Source organism: Saimiri boliviensis, chromosome 16 (genome assembly GCF_048565385.1).
Source record: "Saimiri boliviensis isolate mSaiBol1 chromosome 16, mSaiBol1.pri, whole genome shotgun sequence".
Taxonomy (NCBI): domain Eukaryota; kingdom Metazoa; phylum Chordata; class Mammalia; order Primates; family Cebidae; genus Saimiri; species Saimiri boliviensis.
Window position 1 is genome coordinate 21,662,106 of NC_133464.1, and position 18,295 is coordinate 21,680,400.

Genomic DNA, 18,295 nt, shown 5'->3' on the forward strand with positions numbered 1-18,295 from the left:
TTGGTTTAAATTTATAGAAACTAGTTTCTGCTAGAGGTATTCTCTTGGGAATTATTCAAAGTAAATTCTAAAAATGATACCTGAGAAAAGCTATTATTAAACAAATATTATAGGCCATTGTTTTAAACTGAACTCTTGCACCACGCCTCAACAGACCAGACTTAACCAGAATGTAATCACTCATGCTAAATGTCATATCATCAAACGGAAACTTCAAGGAAACAGATCCCAAAACAGACCTTTTTTCTGAAAACAAGAGATTCCAGGAAATCTGAGTCAGTGTAATAAGGAAGTCCCTTCTGCTTTAACCCTTTTAAAAAGTAATCTGAAGTCACCTGATATTAACCAACCAGGTTTTAAATTTTTTTCCTATCCTTCTGTTTTGTCATTTTCACCTTACCAAACCCACGTGGTGGACTTGCCCAGTGGGAGTTCTCATTCTATTTTCTGGAATGGAGGCTTCTCTGATTCATGTGTCACAAATAAAAGACAATTAGATCTACAACTAAATTTGCTGTAATCTTTTTCGTTTAACACTATTGTGGATATACAACTAATTAATAAAACTAACTCAGGAAATAATAATTTATTTTTTTTACTTCCCTTTTTTATGAATTACACAAAGCAGTGGTTTTGTTAATAATTTGGAGGTTTTCCTTGTCTATTTTTTCAATAAGCTTTCCTTTTATTTTAATTAATGGGTTATAGTAGGAAATCCAAACAACTCAACAACTGTCCTCGGCCATTTACATTTTATCTCTAGGTTGATGCTTACTGTATCTACAATACAGTATGAGAAAACATGATCTACATTCAGCATACAAGATGGCAAAAAAGATTATTGAAAAATTCAGTATTATTAGATTTCATGAAAATTTTGAAAAGGGAGTCTGAACTACTTTTAATTAGAACGTGATTTTAAAAAGCACTTTTCATTTAAACTTTGTGTGTGTTAATATGTATGCATATATAAACATACATATATTTTCTCAGATACGAAAAGTTAAGCATATTCCTGAATTCCTGCCAGACTATCAGAATTTACCCTTGAACATTCCTGCCTTATTATTTTATTATCTTAATTTTTTAATTCATCCATTATTCTTTTTCATTTCTATAAATAGCCATTCTAATGTATATAATATAAATACTGTACCATACCCTATTCCTATAAATATATACTGATTTTATTTATAAATGATTTTAATTTATAAAATGGCATTATACTATTGTTCTCATTCTATGTAATCTGTTTTCTCTGTAATCACAATGAGATTTTTTGTTGTATGAAAATGTGTTTATTGCTTCTGTCTGCTTTATAATGTTCCAAAGTCTTATATTTTACTTTTCTATTTTTCCTAGATGTGGAAAGATAGTTGGCTTCTAACACTCAGCTATCACAAATAATCAAGAATGCCTCCTCTGGGTATAAGCAAGTTTCCTTAGGATACAACCTAAGCAGTAGACCCTAGTACATAGGGCATGTGAGTTTTGCCAGGGGCAGCAGAAGGAAGCTATACTAGTGCACAAAATGATCATCCACACAGAAAAGCTAATATGATCAAAAGATCGACCATTAGAAATGGAATTCAGAAAAGTAGCCATTTATGGCATTGTTCTAATATCTTTGTTCAAATCAATCTGTACAGTCAGGGTAACTCCAATCAAAATCCAACAAAAAATATAAAATATATTTTCAAAACTAAATTTTAAAACATCTCACAGAATTTTGAAAATGAGAGTAAATATAGTGACTTACCTTACAAGATATTTCAAAATCTTTCAAAGCCAAAGCAATCAAAATAAAAATCAGTAAAAATTTGCAGAAAACAACTACAGACTTATTAACAGACAATAGGCCAGTATAATTACATCAACTTAGAACGAGTATAAGGTGAAAGAAAAGAACACAAAGGGGAAAAGAATGGATTGTTTCAGGGTTTGTTGGGGAAATTGGATCAGAATATGGAAAATTTGACTTGGAAACTTACCTTATAATATGTATAAAGATACATTTTCTACGTATTATGCATAATAAGTGAAGAAAACCATAGTGCAAGTAGAAAAAGCACAGTAGAATATATTTTTGAGTTACTGCAGGCAAGAAATTTTAAACAAAAAAAAAACTTGATAGACTTGATATTGAAGTTAAGAATTTATATTTAACATAGGTTATCTTAGACTGTTAGTTAACTCATGACTTAACTTTTATTTTACTTTACATTAAATGAACTATTTTCTTAGATAAGAAATGTTTTCAATGTCTGAAAGGAGCAAATTAATATATAGAACATAAAAATGAACTTCTACAAATAAATAAATTTAACTTCAAAAGGAATCTAGTAGAAAACCCAGCTAACACAGAAAAGGAAATGCAGATAAAACAGAAAAAAAGAGAAATATGGCAATGCATTTTTCAAAAACTATAGTTAATGTTAAGAGTGATAAGAGAAAATAACTCATCCATGAAACAAGGATGGGTTGTGAATTTAAAAAAAAAGAACAAGGAAAATATTTGGAAATTAAAGATATGAAAAGAAACATCACTTTATTCACCACCAAAGGAATTCAGTCTTTCATCCAGTTCCCAGCTCACAGCTTCAAAGCACCTTGACTGAAGGCTGAGATCCTTGAGAAAGAACCTTGCATAAGCACAACCACTACATAATATAAATCTTCCTCCATCCATTGCCTACAGGGACTTGTGGCTATTTTGCTTCCAGGAATTATTAGACACTAGCTCTGTACTGACTTTTATCCCAAAGACCCAGAATACCATTATCCTCTATGAGTCTAAGTAAAGGCTTACAGAGGTCAAGTGAAAATAGAGTTGGGGTCAGTCTGTCTCACATTGAGACATTCAGTCAACAGGCCCACCCTGCAGTTATTTCACATTCCTGAACACATACGTGAACTAGACATACTCACCCATTTCCCAATCCCCATACTGAGTCCCCAACTCATGGAGTGAACGCCAAATTGAAATTCCTGAAATTCAGGTCAATATCCCTGATGAACATTGATGTGAAAATCCTCAATAAAATACTGGCAAACCGAACCCAGCAGCACATCAAAAAGCTTATCTACCACAATCAAGTTGGCTTCATCCCTGGAATGCAAGGCTGGGTCAACATATGCAAATCAATAGACATAATTCATCACATAAAAGAACCTATGACAAAAGTCACATGATTATCTCAACAGATGCCAAAAAGGCCTTCAATGCAATTCAACATCCTTTCATGTTAAAACTCTCAATAAACTAGGTATTGATGAAACATATCTCAAAATAATAAGGATTATTTATGACAAACCCACAGATGATATCATACTGAATGGGGAAAAGGGAATAATTTTCTTTGAAAACTGGCACAAAACAAGGATGCCCCTTTTCAACACTCCTACTCAACACAGTAATGAAAGTTCTGGCCAGGGCAATCAGGCAAGAGAAAGAAATAGAGTATTCAGACAGGAAAAGAGGTAGTCAAATTGTCTCTGCAGATGACATGATTCTATATGTAGAAAAGCCCATCATCTCAGCCCAAAAACTCCTTAAGCTGATAAGCAACTTCAGCAAAGTCTCAGGATAAAAAAATCAATGTGCAAAAATGACAAAACATTCCTATATATCAACAATAGACAAGCAGAGAGCAAAATCATGAATAAAATCCTCTTGAAAACTGCTACAAAGAGAATAAAATACCTAGGAACAAGCCAACAGGGGATGTGAAGGACCTCTTCAAGGAGAACTACAAACCGTTGCTCAATGAAATAAGAGAGGACACAAACAAATGAAAAAACATTCCATCCTCATGGATAGGGAGAATCAATGTTGTGAAAATAGCCATACTGCCCAAAATAATATATAGATTCAATGTTATTCCCATCAAACTACCATTGACATTCTTCACAAAATTAGAGAAAAACAATTTTAAATTTCACATAAAACCAAAAAAGAGCCTGTAGAGCCAATATAATCTTAAGCAAAAAGAACAAAGCTGGAAGCATAACACCACTGGACTTCAAACTAAAGTACAAGGCTACAGCAACCAAAACAGCATGGTACTGGTACCAAAAGAGATATAATGACCAATGGAACAGAACAGAAACCTCAGAAATAACATCACACATCTACAACCATCTGATCTTACAAACCTGACAAAACAAGCAATGGGGAAAGGATTCCCTATTCAATAAATGGTGTTGGGAAAACTGGCTAGCCATATGCAGAAAACAAAAACCCGACCCCTTCCTTAAACCTTATACAAAAATTAACTCAAGATGGATTACAAACTTAAATGTAAAACTCAAAACTATAAAATACTAGAAGAAAACCTAGGGAGTACCATTCAGGACACAGGGATGGACAAAGACTTCATGACGAAAACACCAAAGGCAATGGCAACAAAAGCCAAAATTGACAAATGAGATCTAATTAAACCAAAGAGCTTCTGTACGGCAAAAGAAACTATCATCAGAGTGAACAAGCAACTTACAGATGGGAGAAAATTTTTACAATCCACACATCTGACAAAGGTCTAATATCCAGAAACAATTCCATCAAAATGTGGGCAAAAATATGAACAGACACTTCTCAAAAGAAGACATTTATGCAGCCAAAAAACATAGGAAAAAAAGCTCAACATCACTGATCATTAGAGAAATATAAATCAAAACCACAATGAGAAACCATCTCATGCCAGTCGGAATGGTGATCACTAAAAAGTCAGCAAACAACAGATGCTGGTGAGGCTGTTGAGAAATAGGAACACTTTTACACTGTTGGTGGAAATGAAAATTTCTTCAACCATTATGGAAGACAGTGTGTGATTCCTCAAGGATCTAGAACTAGACATACCATTTGACCAAGCGATCCCATTTGTGGGTCTATACCCCCATGAATAAAAATCATTCTACTATAAAGACACATGACATGTATGTTTATTGCAGCACTGTTTACAATAGCAAAGACATAGAATCCCAAATGTTCATAAATTTTAGGTTAAAGAAAATGTGATACAGATATACCATGGAATACTATGCAACTATAAGAAGGAATAAGACTATGTCCTTTGTAGGGACAAAGATGAAGCTGGAAGCTATCATCCTCAGCAAACTCATTTCTCATTACAAGAATAGAAAACCAAACACCACATGTCCTCACCCCTAAGTGGGAACTGAACAATGAGAACATATGGACATAGGGAGAGGAACGACACACACCAGAGCCAGTTGGAGGGTGTGGGGCAAGGGACGGAGAGCATTAGGACAGATAGCTAATCCATGCAGGGCTGAAAACCTAGATGACAGGTTGACAGGTGCAGCAAACCACCATGGCACACTTATAACCATGTAACAAACCTACACTTTATGCACTTGCATCCCAGAACTTAAAATAAAGTAAAATAAAAATAAATCATCTAAAAATGTTGAACTGAAAACAATTAAAAAAAAAAAAAAAGAAATTCCTCTCCTGACAAAAATACTAAAACAAAAATGTATTATATCCCTGTGGAATTGCTGAGATTAGAGACACCATTAAAAAAAAAACATAAAAAATATAATGTTGATTCCTAACACTTAGCTACTTACCTCACCTATTTGGCTGGTCTGTGCAAACTGAGATGGACTTGGAGAAGGTTGGCTTATCTTAAACAGAGTCAGAGGGTGACTCCAATTACAGATGTTTCTGTATATGCGGTGACTACTTGGGTAAATCCAAATATGTCCTGATACCTCCTGAGCAGTTAATTATTTGGCAAATTCTTTAACCTCCTTGCCAATTAGTAAGGACAACTGTAAATAATTCACTTTTAGCTGACAAAGACCCCTTCACTGTTAAATGGCAAAAACTTTCCCAGTCCATGGCAGACAAGAGCCTTGATTTCCTAGATATCCATAATGCTGACAATAAAATATGGATCACATCATCCCAAATGTCTTAGTAGACATAGGTAGGCCTCTGGTGGTGAAAAATATTGGCATTTCAAGTGCTTGACAATTCAGCAATATTTCTAAACGTAGCATGGATGTTATTGAGATATTCTTATATAAAAAGCAAATTTCTGTACCTAAGATAACCTAAAACTCAGGAAGAGATAAAATGCTTTTTAAATTCCTTTAAATACTAGAAAAAAAATCATATTTTATACTTTGATCTGTTGCTCTTACCCACTTACAGAATAGCCCAAAAGAACTTTAGTATGAGAAAGAAAAGGCTCTGCAACTCTTTTGCAATGATGATTCTAGATGACCCTGTTTACTCATTCAGTGGTACCTGAAGTTTCATGGCTGGGTGGGTTAGTAGGTTGTTGGTTAGTTGCTTTGCAACTGAGCCCTGGTAGAAACTACATACTTGATCATGACCTAGCAACTGACCACACAACCCGAGACAGCCAGGATGAACTAAGCACTATCTGATGTGCCAGGTTACAAGACTAGGCTTGTAGATAAGCAATTACAGCCAAGTGGAGGTGATCTATTGGAAATCATGCTCAAGCAGGTAGAGAAAGAACATGAAAAGGTAGCCCAGATTCAGCACCTACTCCTGCTACATCGCCCATCTATTTCAATGGAAATTTATGACCTCATGGGGAACAATCAGTTGATGAGGGATACATAAAATTCAGGGTTAGTTTATAGAGAAACCTGAACAATAAAGAGCCAACAAGCAGAAATATAATGACATGGCAATGAAGCCTTACTAAAGAGAGATAATGAAAAACAGTGTAAAATTGAAATGCGTAAGTGAACAACTCGTATGGTCGTTCACTCTGTGGCATGAGACAGGCCTGAGATGGATCTACACTGATTCATGGACAATGGCTAATCATGGCTGGATGGACGGAGACATCAAAATAATGAGTTTGCAAGATTGGTGACAGGAAGTTCTATTTGGTGACCAGGATAGATACTTTTAAAACCTCCCACTCCTATGAGCCCCTTATTGTTCCAGATCCACTTGTAACATTTCACCTGTATTGGTTTAGTTTTGCTAGGGAGAGATGATGATAAATGTTGAGTTTCGCTTTGTTTTCCAAGTGGGTTGTTTTGGTGGTAAAATACATCACCTTGAAGAACTTCAGGTCTTTTTTAGTTGGGTTTTATTAGAAAAACACCCTAGACAAAATATACTGATTTTTCAAGTGCAAGGAATTATTGCTGATCATTGTAGGTGTTTAGATAAAAAGAACAGCTATTTTACATGTAAAATAAAATGCTAATTCGTTTTAGCTGGAGAAAATAGCCAGCAATAGCCCAGATCTTTATCCCATGCTCACAGCCCATCTGATGAGAGACTGCGGCAATCAGGTGTGCAATCCCAAAAAAGAAAGAAAGAAATTAGATTATAGAAAAGTTATGTGAAATATTTTATGTATGAATTATTCACAGAGTATTATTAGAAATAATAAATAAATATAAAATTCTGAATTTCAGTCCAATTCAAAAAATACTGACTTAGAATCTAGTATTTGCCAGGACATACACTTACTGGTCAACTAAAAACACACACAAATAATAATTATCTCTAGTTTTAATAGCTTTTCATCCTAAGCCTCAATGATCAAGCAAAGGAAAGCAAAACAAAGACTGAATTTAACTGGTGAAATAATGATGGGCATAGTGATAGAAATGTGAGTTAGCAAGCACTATGCAATGTTTATTATTTTGAATCAACAGATAACCATATTTAGCATTTCACGTAAAAAGGATGGAAACTTCTTTTTATTCAACTATTTTTAATAGATGTTAAACATTCAGCAATACCTATCATATTATGTAAATATTATCTTTCTGTCTTTCACTGCCCAATATGGTAGCCTCTAGCCATATTAACAATTTAAAATTAACTAAAATGAAAAATTCAATCTTTAGTCATGCTAGCCACATATTAAGTGCACAATGTCACATGTGCTTAGGGCCCTGGATAGATTCCATATTATGTTATGAAAATTTTCCATTATCACAGAAAGTTGTATTGGTCTTATAAGTTGAACCTGTCGTCCAAATTAATGGAACAGGTAGAGCCACTGAAATGTACAGCTAATAAATGTTGATCTTTGTTTATTGCATTTTATTGTATTTAATTGAATATATTCTGTTCTGTTGTAAAATTAGTGGCTTACTTTCTTTTCTCTTTCTGGTTGTAAAACAAAGGTCTTACTTTCTTCTGTTGGCAAGTGTCTCTTCACTGCTCCTTGCGGTGGTCTTCATTGCATGCTTCTCTTTGCTCTGCTCAAAAGAACAACGAGGGCTTTGTGTGGGTGTTCTTACTGGACGGCCGCAAATCTTATTTACCTTTTAAATAGAAAACATTAAAAGGCAGTTAGAAACCGTGCTCCACCTTTCTGAGAATGTGGTATTTCATAGGGGCCAAAACAATGACATGTTCTTGCTTTCACCTCAATATTCACCTTTAATGTAATAAATACAGCGTTTGTCAATTTTTCAGACAGAGGCAGGTAAATTATCTGTATAAAATGACAATTATGAAAAATATGTCATGGACATTTATGTGGCATGCAGTATATCTGTGTAAGATATGTAAAATCAGATAACTATATTAATAAACTGCCTTATTGATGTAACATGACTTCACCAAAATAGATATTATTTATAATTTATATGTACAACTAATCACATACTTGCCCTATTTTAAAATGGAATAATTTGCTGTTGAATATGTGGTCCTTTTCTAAATGAATTCTAAGGACAAAAGCAAATACCTTTGTAGTTTCTTCTTAAGGTCCTTTCTTAGAAATGACACCAAGTATTTTTAATATAAAGATCTCCTTTTATAATATTTCTTTCTTCTTCTTTCTCAATCTGGTTTGATTTTCAGGGTGTTATTATGGTATTTTTTAAAAATAGTTTATCCCTATGGAAAATACATTGTTTCTTTAATACTTATCTAGTAAAGATGTCTGGATAATGTACATAATTATCGTGGAAAAAATTAAGTCATTAATTTACCATGTAAAGCATCAAAAAGATTTACATGATACCTGTATAATAGAAAGGCAGAGTAATATAATTGAAAATACGTTAAAGCATTGCCTGGAATCAGGAGACTCTGGTTCTTGTCCTAATTTTTACTTTTTTTATACTGAGACCTTAAAAACATGACAGAACCTCTTTGAATGTGATTTCCTAATGTGCACAAGGAAGAAGTTAGAATAAATTATTGCAGAATTCCCTTAAAGTTATAAATCTCTTTGATTTTCCATGTAACGAGTATTGAAGAAGCTATGCATCTGTTTCATGTATTTTACCCATATTTATTTTACTTCTAGTATTTGCAAAGCACATATATTAAATGTTATAACAGGGAAAATATAAGTAACTAAGGTTCCTCCTAATAGAGTTTGCAAATTAAGAGGAAAGAAATAAAGTAATCCTTCCAATCATCAAAATCCAAGTTGTATGTGTCAAAAAAGTTAAACTGACAATGGATGTCAGAGAAAGGTGGGATTCTTTCCGAGTGGGTGTGATAGATAAAGGAGGATATCAGCAAAGGCTACCCCAGGACAAGCTACTACCTATAGGGATGAGACTTGGAGCATCTGTTGTGCCTGGATACATTGAGGTTTATTTCAATTCAACCAAATTAAAAATAAATATTTGTTGTACCCTACTATTTTAGATGCTAGTGATACAAATATGAATAAGGCACAGCCTCATGTACACAGTTGAGATGAAAGTTACACGAGTAAAATAACACTTGAATATAACATGGCAAGAGCAACCCATTACATGGATGTTAATAACACTGTAACTCACAGGTACAGTAACTGCACTGTGCATTTGGTACAAGAAGTACATGGTGTGAGAAATGGGTGTAGCAAGAGGTAAGGCTGGTGTGAAAGACATAAACATGCCATCATATGACTAGATACCGACCTAAAGGACTTGTGATAGCAAGTGGAATGCAGGGAACAGGGTCCAAGCAGGAGAAAGCGCTGCTTCAGATTTCCACGTGAGAAAACTCAGCACCACAGCCGTGTGGATGGAGGGAGATGAGAGGTCCCTTCAGCAGGCCCGTGGAAAATGTCAGATGGAGCAGCAGGAAAAAGGAAGAAGTAGATTCCAGAGACACACAGGAGGGATGAGAGTAGTACTTGGAGACAGAGTTGATATAGGATTTTCTCAGAACAAAGAACAGTGATGACGGGCAGAGGAAAGGTCCTCAGAGGGTAGGTGCTAGAAGACATAAGGCCGGCATAGACCACGGACAAAACTTTGCTTTGCTTGGAAAGAAGGGATCATGCAAGGTAACCACAAAAAGAAATTATATTTAATGGGTAAAGTTGGAGACAAGCTTTTGGAGGGCTTTAAATGCCAGGCTAAGGAGTTGTAGATAAAAGCTCCTGATGATTGCTCCATGTAAAACGCCACTGCTGAAGTTCAGCAAATGCATGAGGCCGCATTGTAGTAGTCAGACTAGAGCGAGAAAACTATTCAAGGCAGGTAAACTGTTAATAGACTTTTCAAGTCGTCTCCAAAGAGAAATTTTAATTTTGAACTGCCGTAGGGACAGTGTTCATGAGTTACAGATAGAAGGGAAGCAAAGTCAACAGGGCCGGGCCAGTGATAGACAGTGAGAAGTAAAAGTCATGTAAGGACAAGGTGGTAAAAGGCCCAAAGTGAATTTCCACTTTGAAAAATAGAAGTCACGCCTGTAATCCCAGCACTTTGGGAGGCCAAGGCAGGTGGATCATGAGGTCAAGAGATCGAGACCATCCTGGTCAACATGGTGAAACCTTGTCTCTACTAAAAATACAAAAAATTAGCTGGGCATGGTGGTGCGTGCCTGTAATTGCAGCTACTCAGGAGGGTGAGGCAGGAGAATTGCCTGAGCCCAGGAGCCAGAGGTTGCGGTGAGCCGAGATCATGCCATTGCACTCCAGCCTGGGTAACAAGAGTGGAACTCCGTCTCAAAAAAAAAAAAAGAAAAAGAAAAAAGAACAATAGTGATAGTGAAGGATATGTCTATTAGCCAGGATCTAAATTATTCACAAAGAACGGAAGAAAGTATGTTCACAGTATGTTCATCAACAACTCCTAGTAACAAGAACCCAGGGAAGACAACGTCACTTGATAGTATATGGAAGTGGGGAGAGTAGGACAATTTGGTCACACCACAGGACATTTTGAAATAAAGAAGCAAAGAGAAAGGGAAACAGAATCTATAATCATGATCCAGTGTGACCTGCCATAGGGTTTGAGGCAAGTTATGGAACTTCTATGTATCTTTATTTTCTCATCTTTGAAACTCAAGAAAATTAAAACACTTTCCAGTTATGAGTTCAGAGAAATCTTATCTCATCCTGTCCCTCCTTGGTCAGATCCAAGACTCTATCTGCTACTGAATATGTTTCCTAGGAAGGCAGATGGAGAGCTGAAAAATACCAGCCTTGCAACACCTTTATCCCTGTTATCATCTTTGCAATTATTTTTTCAAATACAAAAGAAAATGCTCTAGCCATAGACACATAAGGTATCTTTAAATGTATCCAAAGATACAAGCCTACATAGCTGATTCTAATAAATGCAAGTACATTTCAAAGCCCTTATATTTGTTGACTTGCTATCAGGGAGCTCGACTTCATACTTTATTGAAAAGAAATGGAAAACCATCTGTTATCAGGACATTAGCCTGTCACCTTAGCTCCACCGAGGTGAGCCGATTTGGGCAGCACCTTTCAATACTAGTACCTTCTTGCTATTGAAAAAACCTTCACACTTACATTGACAATTTTTCATCTTTGACTTATACTGCAATTTCCTTCTTAATTCTCCTCTCTGGTCTCTACCATTTTCCCCTGCAATCAGTCTGAAGTGTCTTGGAAAAAAATTGTTTTCCTCCCTAATGCTTATCTTCTTGGGCTTTCAGTTCCTTCCCGGGTGTCCCACTGATTTTCAAGTTCCCATCTCACCTTGAAATGACTTTCTTAGTTGCTCCTAGCCCATATCACTTCCACCACTCTGATCAAGTATTTGTTTCAACAACTGCTTGTCACTTAGCTGACCTTCCCCATTCTCACTGTAATCTCAGCACTACGTGCAAAAGCACAAACTTATCTGTAGAGCCTCCCCCATCTGTACACTCAGTCTTACTCGTCTTCAGATTTGCAAAGCTTTTCACACACAAAAAAAAAACTTTGTAAAGAATAACTTAAATTGTTTATTTTCATTTGACTCAAAAAGCAGAGCTTCTGTTTATTTTTGTTTCTGTTTTCTTTCTTTCTTTTTTTTCTAGACAGGATCTCACTGTGACGCCCAGGCTGGAGTATGTGATCATGGCTCACTGCAGCCGTGACCATCCTGGCTCAAGCAATCCTCCCACCTTGGCCTCTGGAGTAGCTGAAGTATAGGCGCATGCCACTATGCCTGGCTTATTTTTTATCCTTTTATTATTTTGTAGAGATGGGATCTTGCTATGTTTCCTAGGCTGGTCTTAAACCCCTAGCCGCAAGCGATCCTCCCACCTCGGCCTCCCAAAGTGCTGGAATTATAGGCGTGAGCCAGCATGCCTACCCCAGAGTCTCTATTTCTTTTGCAATAGTACTTTCTAAATGTTTATTTATAATAATACAAGTTGAAACGCAAAAATGATTAGAATATTACAAATTGAAAAGCAAAAAATGCAGAGATAGTTCAAGTGATTATTAAGCAACCTGGGTTAGAGGAGGAGGCACAGGCTGGCTCCATAGTCCCTTGTATATAAGGGTAACTGCTTGCTTCGCTTCAGGCCACTCTAGGATACTTGGTGTTAACAGAGAGGCGGTTAAAAGAGATCACATAGGCATGAGTCTTCATTCATGCTTGATGATAGCAATGACATAGAAAATAAGAAACAAGGTGATTTGTGGACAAATGTGCTGTGCTCCATTATATTAAATAACTCATTCTATTAAAAGCTAATTTTAAACTCTCCAGAGGAAACATACTATTGGTAATTTTTTTCAATCATAACAACAAATTTGAGTTTATTTTCTCATGTTCAGTTCCCTTATGATTCTCAGAAGTAATTTATAAAAGAGCTGGCTGACTTTAGGGGTAAAAGCTGTTCCCACAAATCTGTTTTTCTCTGTGTTGAAGAAGCTAATTCTTCAACACAGAGAGAAAAATCCATGATGTTAGTTTAATTCCAATGAGAACAAATTTAGGAAGTAGTAGGTTGGGTCAGATCCCTACAGGGGCAGAAGTAATGTACAAGATACATCACATTTGGATTTGATTTTTCAGACTATAATGCTATATTAGTAATTAATGGGCAAAGGAAGAGAATTATCAGAGCCCTGTTTTAGAAATATCTGTTATAGTCATTGCAATCAACAAGCAGACTGTTCCAATAGGTGAGGTAAGAAAATATTGGAATAAACTCAGAACCAGTGAAATCAGAGAAGAGGGAAAAGGGGAAGCTCCTTAATGAGTGTGATGAATGGCATTTGACTGGGGGTTGATTCCCTATACAAGGTAAGAAAGAAGAAGTTAAAGCTGCTGTTGGTTTTAAACCGATTACAGAGCCAGTCCCTGGTATGTGAAGGTAGAAGGTAGAACAAGTTTAGTTTATGGTATACCTGTTTTTCAGAGGGAGAGATTATTTCTGATTTTGAGTTTTAATTTTGAGGTAATTTGTGAAAGACAGTTTTGAATAATCTATTGGAGATTAAAACCAAGTTAACAAATAGAATCGCCTGCATCGAGCCAAGAGCTCAACCCATGCAAATAGATTAAATCACAAAAAGTATATAAATCACAAAAAGATTGTTAGAAGGACAATCTTTCAAATGCAGGAGAAAGAGAACTCAAATAACACACTGTTCCCACCCCACAGAAAAAGGAGGACTAGAAGAGCTTCATCCATGTTGCTACATTTGTATCAATAGAAATGAAAAAATAAGGAAAAAATAAGTGATTACAAAATATTATGGAACAACCGCCATCGAAATAGTAGACAGACCACATTCAAGTAGATATGCTTACAAATAATTCCATAAACCAGGTATGGAAAACATATAAAAGTTATAACCGTAACACCACTTTTAAAACACTAGTACATTCTAGCATTGCAACAAGGAATATTTATAGGAAGTTATAAATTATTAAGACTCCATAAAGCACTGCCTCTAAATAAGTTACCCATAAGGAGAATTCTAAATTTATACAAGGTGCTCAGTTCTTGGGGAAAACCAAATAAAGCGATGTTAAGGTTGAGTAAGAGAGAAAACACCTCCTGTCTCTGCTTGGCAAGGATTAGAGGTGTGTTGACTATGGTTAGAAGAGTAAAGAAGGTCTTCTGTAAAAGTGTTTGGTTGGAGGCATGGATTCTTTCAGTTTCCCACAAGTTGCTTCTCCACATGGATTTCTGCTAGCTATTGTCACAAATGTTTCCATTCTAACTCCCATTATATGTCCATTCTAACTCATATTATATTTTGAATTAAGGAAAAGACTACGGAGGAAGAGGGAGAGGAAGGGAAAGACAGGGAGAAGCAAAAGTATGTTCAATAATCTCCTATTGGCCCCACTGTGAACAGTCCACGTTGCTATTTTTGCATACCTATATATTAAACCACCAGAGGGCGCCTCTGTATTTCATTCTTATTCATAATTATTAATTAAACTTACTGCATGGGTCCATTTAAAAGCGTTTAGTTCAGGACTCTTAAAGGAAAATCCAACCTGTACACCAAAGTGACAAGTGTTTAGACACAAGAAATCTTCATCAGAATCTAGTCTTTTATGTAAAACCACCAGGCTGAGGCTGCAGTGCCAATGTAGTCAAATGAGAAATGGAAAACCACCCTGTAATTGTAGGCTAATTTGTCCAAACTGAGCTGTCTCAAAATCAGGAATAGAGATACTGAGAATTGACCAAGGATTTCAACTATTTCCCCTTTTTCTCTTTCTCTTTTTCTTTCCTTTCTTATTTCCAGTTTTAAAGATGCCTTTGTTTAGAAAGTTCAAGGACTGAAAGCCAAATCAAGTTTTGTTCTTGTTAGCTGCAGATGACAATGTCAATCAATACAGTGAGCCCTTATTATCGGAAGGGCAATATTCTAGTAGATAGGAACAGAGCAATGAACCTTCTCTCTAGGAGCTTATATTCTAGTGAGAAAACTTAAACGATAATATTAAATAGGCAACTTTAGGTCTTGATGAATGTTATTTAGTTAAAAATGCATCGTTGATAGTGGAATGGGGTCGAGTGAGGGTGGGGTGCTTCAACCAGGTGGACAATTAGTTTAAATACTATTTTCTACTTGCTTGGAAAGTAGTATTTAAATTATGTTCTGAATAGCATTAAGAAGCAGCCATGGGAAGATCACAGGGAAAAGCTTTACATGCAGTGAGAACTACACTAAAAGAGACGAGAAAGAAAGAAGGCCACTGCAACTGAAAAACACCGCACCGTGCTGGCGAGCATAGCGGGAGGAGGCAAGAGGCTGACGACTGGCCAGACCATCGGTGGTTTCCCACATGCTCTACCAAGGGCTGTTTATGTTCTAAGTGGGCTCTGAAGTAACTAGAGAATTTTGAGCATAGCAGTAACATGATCTCTTTTATGTTTCAAAAAAAAAAGATATCACAACTGCTGTCATTTGGAGGGATGTCTGTGCAGAGCATAGAAAATGGACAAAAGGCTAGGGGAGGTGGCTCACACCTATAATCCCCGCACTTCCGGAGGAGGCTGAGGCAGGCAGATTGCCTGAGGTCAGGAGTTCAAGACTAGCCTGGCCAGGGCACGGTGGCTCACACCTGTAATCCCAGCACTTTGGGAGGCCGAGGCGGGCAGATCACGAGGTCAAGAGATCGAGACCATCCTGGCCAACATGGTGAAACCCTGTCTTTACTAAAAAATACAAAAATTAGCTGGGCATGGTGGTGCGTGCCTATAGTCCCAGCTACTTGGGAGGCTGAGGCAGGAGAATTGCTTGAACTCAGGAGGCAGAGATTGCAGTGAGCTGAGACTGCACAACTGCACTCCAGCCTGGCACCTGGTGACAAAGCAAGGCTGTCTCCAAAAAAAAAAAAAAAAAAAAAAAAAAAAAAGACTAGCCTGGTCAACACACAGAAACCCCATTTCTACCAAATAACACAAGAATTAGCCGAGTGTGTTGGCAGGCGTCTGTAAGCCCAGCTACTCTGGGGGCTAAGACAGAAGGATTGCTTAACCTGGGAGGCAGAGTGAGCCAAGATCGCGCATTGTATTCCAGCCTGGGGCAACAAGAGTGAAATTCCGTCTCAAAAAAAGAAAAAAAAAAAAAAGAAATGGGCAAGATAAAAACAGTGAATCCAGATGTAAACTTTTGAGTGTATTTCAGGGAATTAATGATGCTGCCTTTGCAAACAGTGGTATATGATGACCGAGAGGCAGCTGGAAGCTCCATCTATCTGCATCTATCTATTGAAGGAAGAGAGAGCAGAACTTGAGGGTGGATTAAGCATAGCAGGTGAAAGAAAGACGGATTCATGAATCTCTGGTATCGTTTGTCTGAAGCAACTGGGCACATGAAAGTATCATTAAATGAGATAGAGAAGACTAAGGGAAGAGATCTGGGAAGAAATTAAGTCTGTCTTGAACATGTTTGACTTCCTATGACTGTCACTCATCCAAGAGGAGCTGCCCAATATGCTGTTAGTTACCTGAACTGAAAGCTCAAGGGTGACATCAGGTAATGTACAGAAATAGGGTTTTCAACAGCAGGCAGTTGGATGAGCACAGAGGGAGGACAGGGCTGAACACTGCTTCTTGGGCATTCCAGCATTTAGATGTGGAAACCAAAGAGAGTTAAGAAAGATTCTGAGACAAAGCTTAAGGAGAAGGAAGAATCGCAGGAGAGTGGGTTATCTCAAACCACAAATGCAGAAAGCTTTTGTTTGTGTTTTGTTTTAAAGATGAAATGATTAAATGTGTCAAAAGCTACTGAAAGTTCAAGTAAAATAAGGACTAAAATTAATCATTGGCTCTAATTAGAAAAAAAACTATCAGTGATTTGTGGAAAGTGTAGTTTCAGCACAGAGGCAAGGAAAAAAGCAGAGTGATCGGTGGGAGTGCAAGAGATAAAGATAAATAAGAAATACACAAACCGTTTATGGAGTTGCAGTGAAGAAAGCAGATTCATGGGAGATTGCCTAGAGAAGGGATGGAATCTAGTGTGACTCTGTTCTGTTTTGGGACAGTAACCATGACCACATGATTTTATGCTTAATGTAGAAACCTCATCTCATACGATTTGATGCAAAATACTTCCATTGCAAAACAAGTGAGACAACATTTTCCACAGTGTAGAAGTGTCAGGGAGACATGTAGTTGAAACACAAAACCTGAATTTGAAATGCCTTTCTTTACAGCATTATTCGAGGTTGATTAGAATTGTATTCACATGCTTTGAAGGTACTAGATCACCTAAATAGAGATTTGGTAAAGAGAAAAATAAGAGCAAAAAAAAAAAAAAAAGAAATTAGGGAGAAGAGTAAGTACATTGAACATTTTCATAAGATAAAGTGATTTGGGGATTAGAAATAAAGGAGTAGAATACATTTTATTCTAAAATTAGCAAAAATACCCATAAATTCATCACTCGTTTTTATATTATCTATCTTTTTACTGTGAATGTTTGCATGGTAATTTTATATTCTTCTTTTGCAATTAAAATTGCATTGCAGTTTCCTAAACCACAGATCAATTCTGTGACTATCATGTCAATAACTGAATAAAAATAAAAATAATGGAGTAAGTCAGCTGGAATGTCAGGAGATAATGACCATAACATGAGATATCTGACTTGCAGATTTCAGAGATAGTGCAGGTATTGATGCTGGATTTGGGAAGGCAGGAGAGATCAGACACACAAGTCGGACTCACAATCTTGGATAACCCAACAGTCTTCAGCTCCTGATGGTCACTGGTATAAACAGGAAAGTAAGGCTCAGTAGTCTTGATCCCAGCAGTTAGAGCATGCATATTCAAAAATCTGGGAGTGGCTGGAGGGTCATGGGAGCTTGCACATCTGTGGAGTCACGCCAAGCCCTTGGCGGCAGTCAGCATGATGCTGACTCACCAGGGCAAACAGACAACTGCAGGTTTCACCCCTCAGAACACGTACTATTGACCTTAATCCGTTCATTTGCAAGCTCTGTGCATGCTTTGACATTTGCAAAACAGACATACTTAATTCACATGCAACTGTGAGGATTTTGTAAAACATAAATAATAAATAAATACATTTCTAAATGTAGGATTTTTTTTTCTCTTTAAACTGTGTGAAGTATTATTGATAATGGC

At 36.6% G+C, this 18,295-nt stretch overlaps 1 protein-coding gene across 1 annotated transcript in view; it reads right to left on the reverse strand.

Annotated features, from left to right (window-relative positions):
* Positions 1–18,295, reverse strand: part of GPC5 (glypican 5) — a 1,382,768-nt gene that overhangs the window by 1,073,014 nt on the left and 291,459 nt on the right. Inside the window, exon 4 of the mRNA XM_010338876.3 lies at positions 8,165–8,298. Coding sequence (XP_010337178.3) covers positions 8,165–8,298 — 134 coding nt within the window. The remainder of the gene's footprint in view (positions 1–8,164; positions 8,299–18,295) is intronic.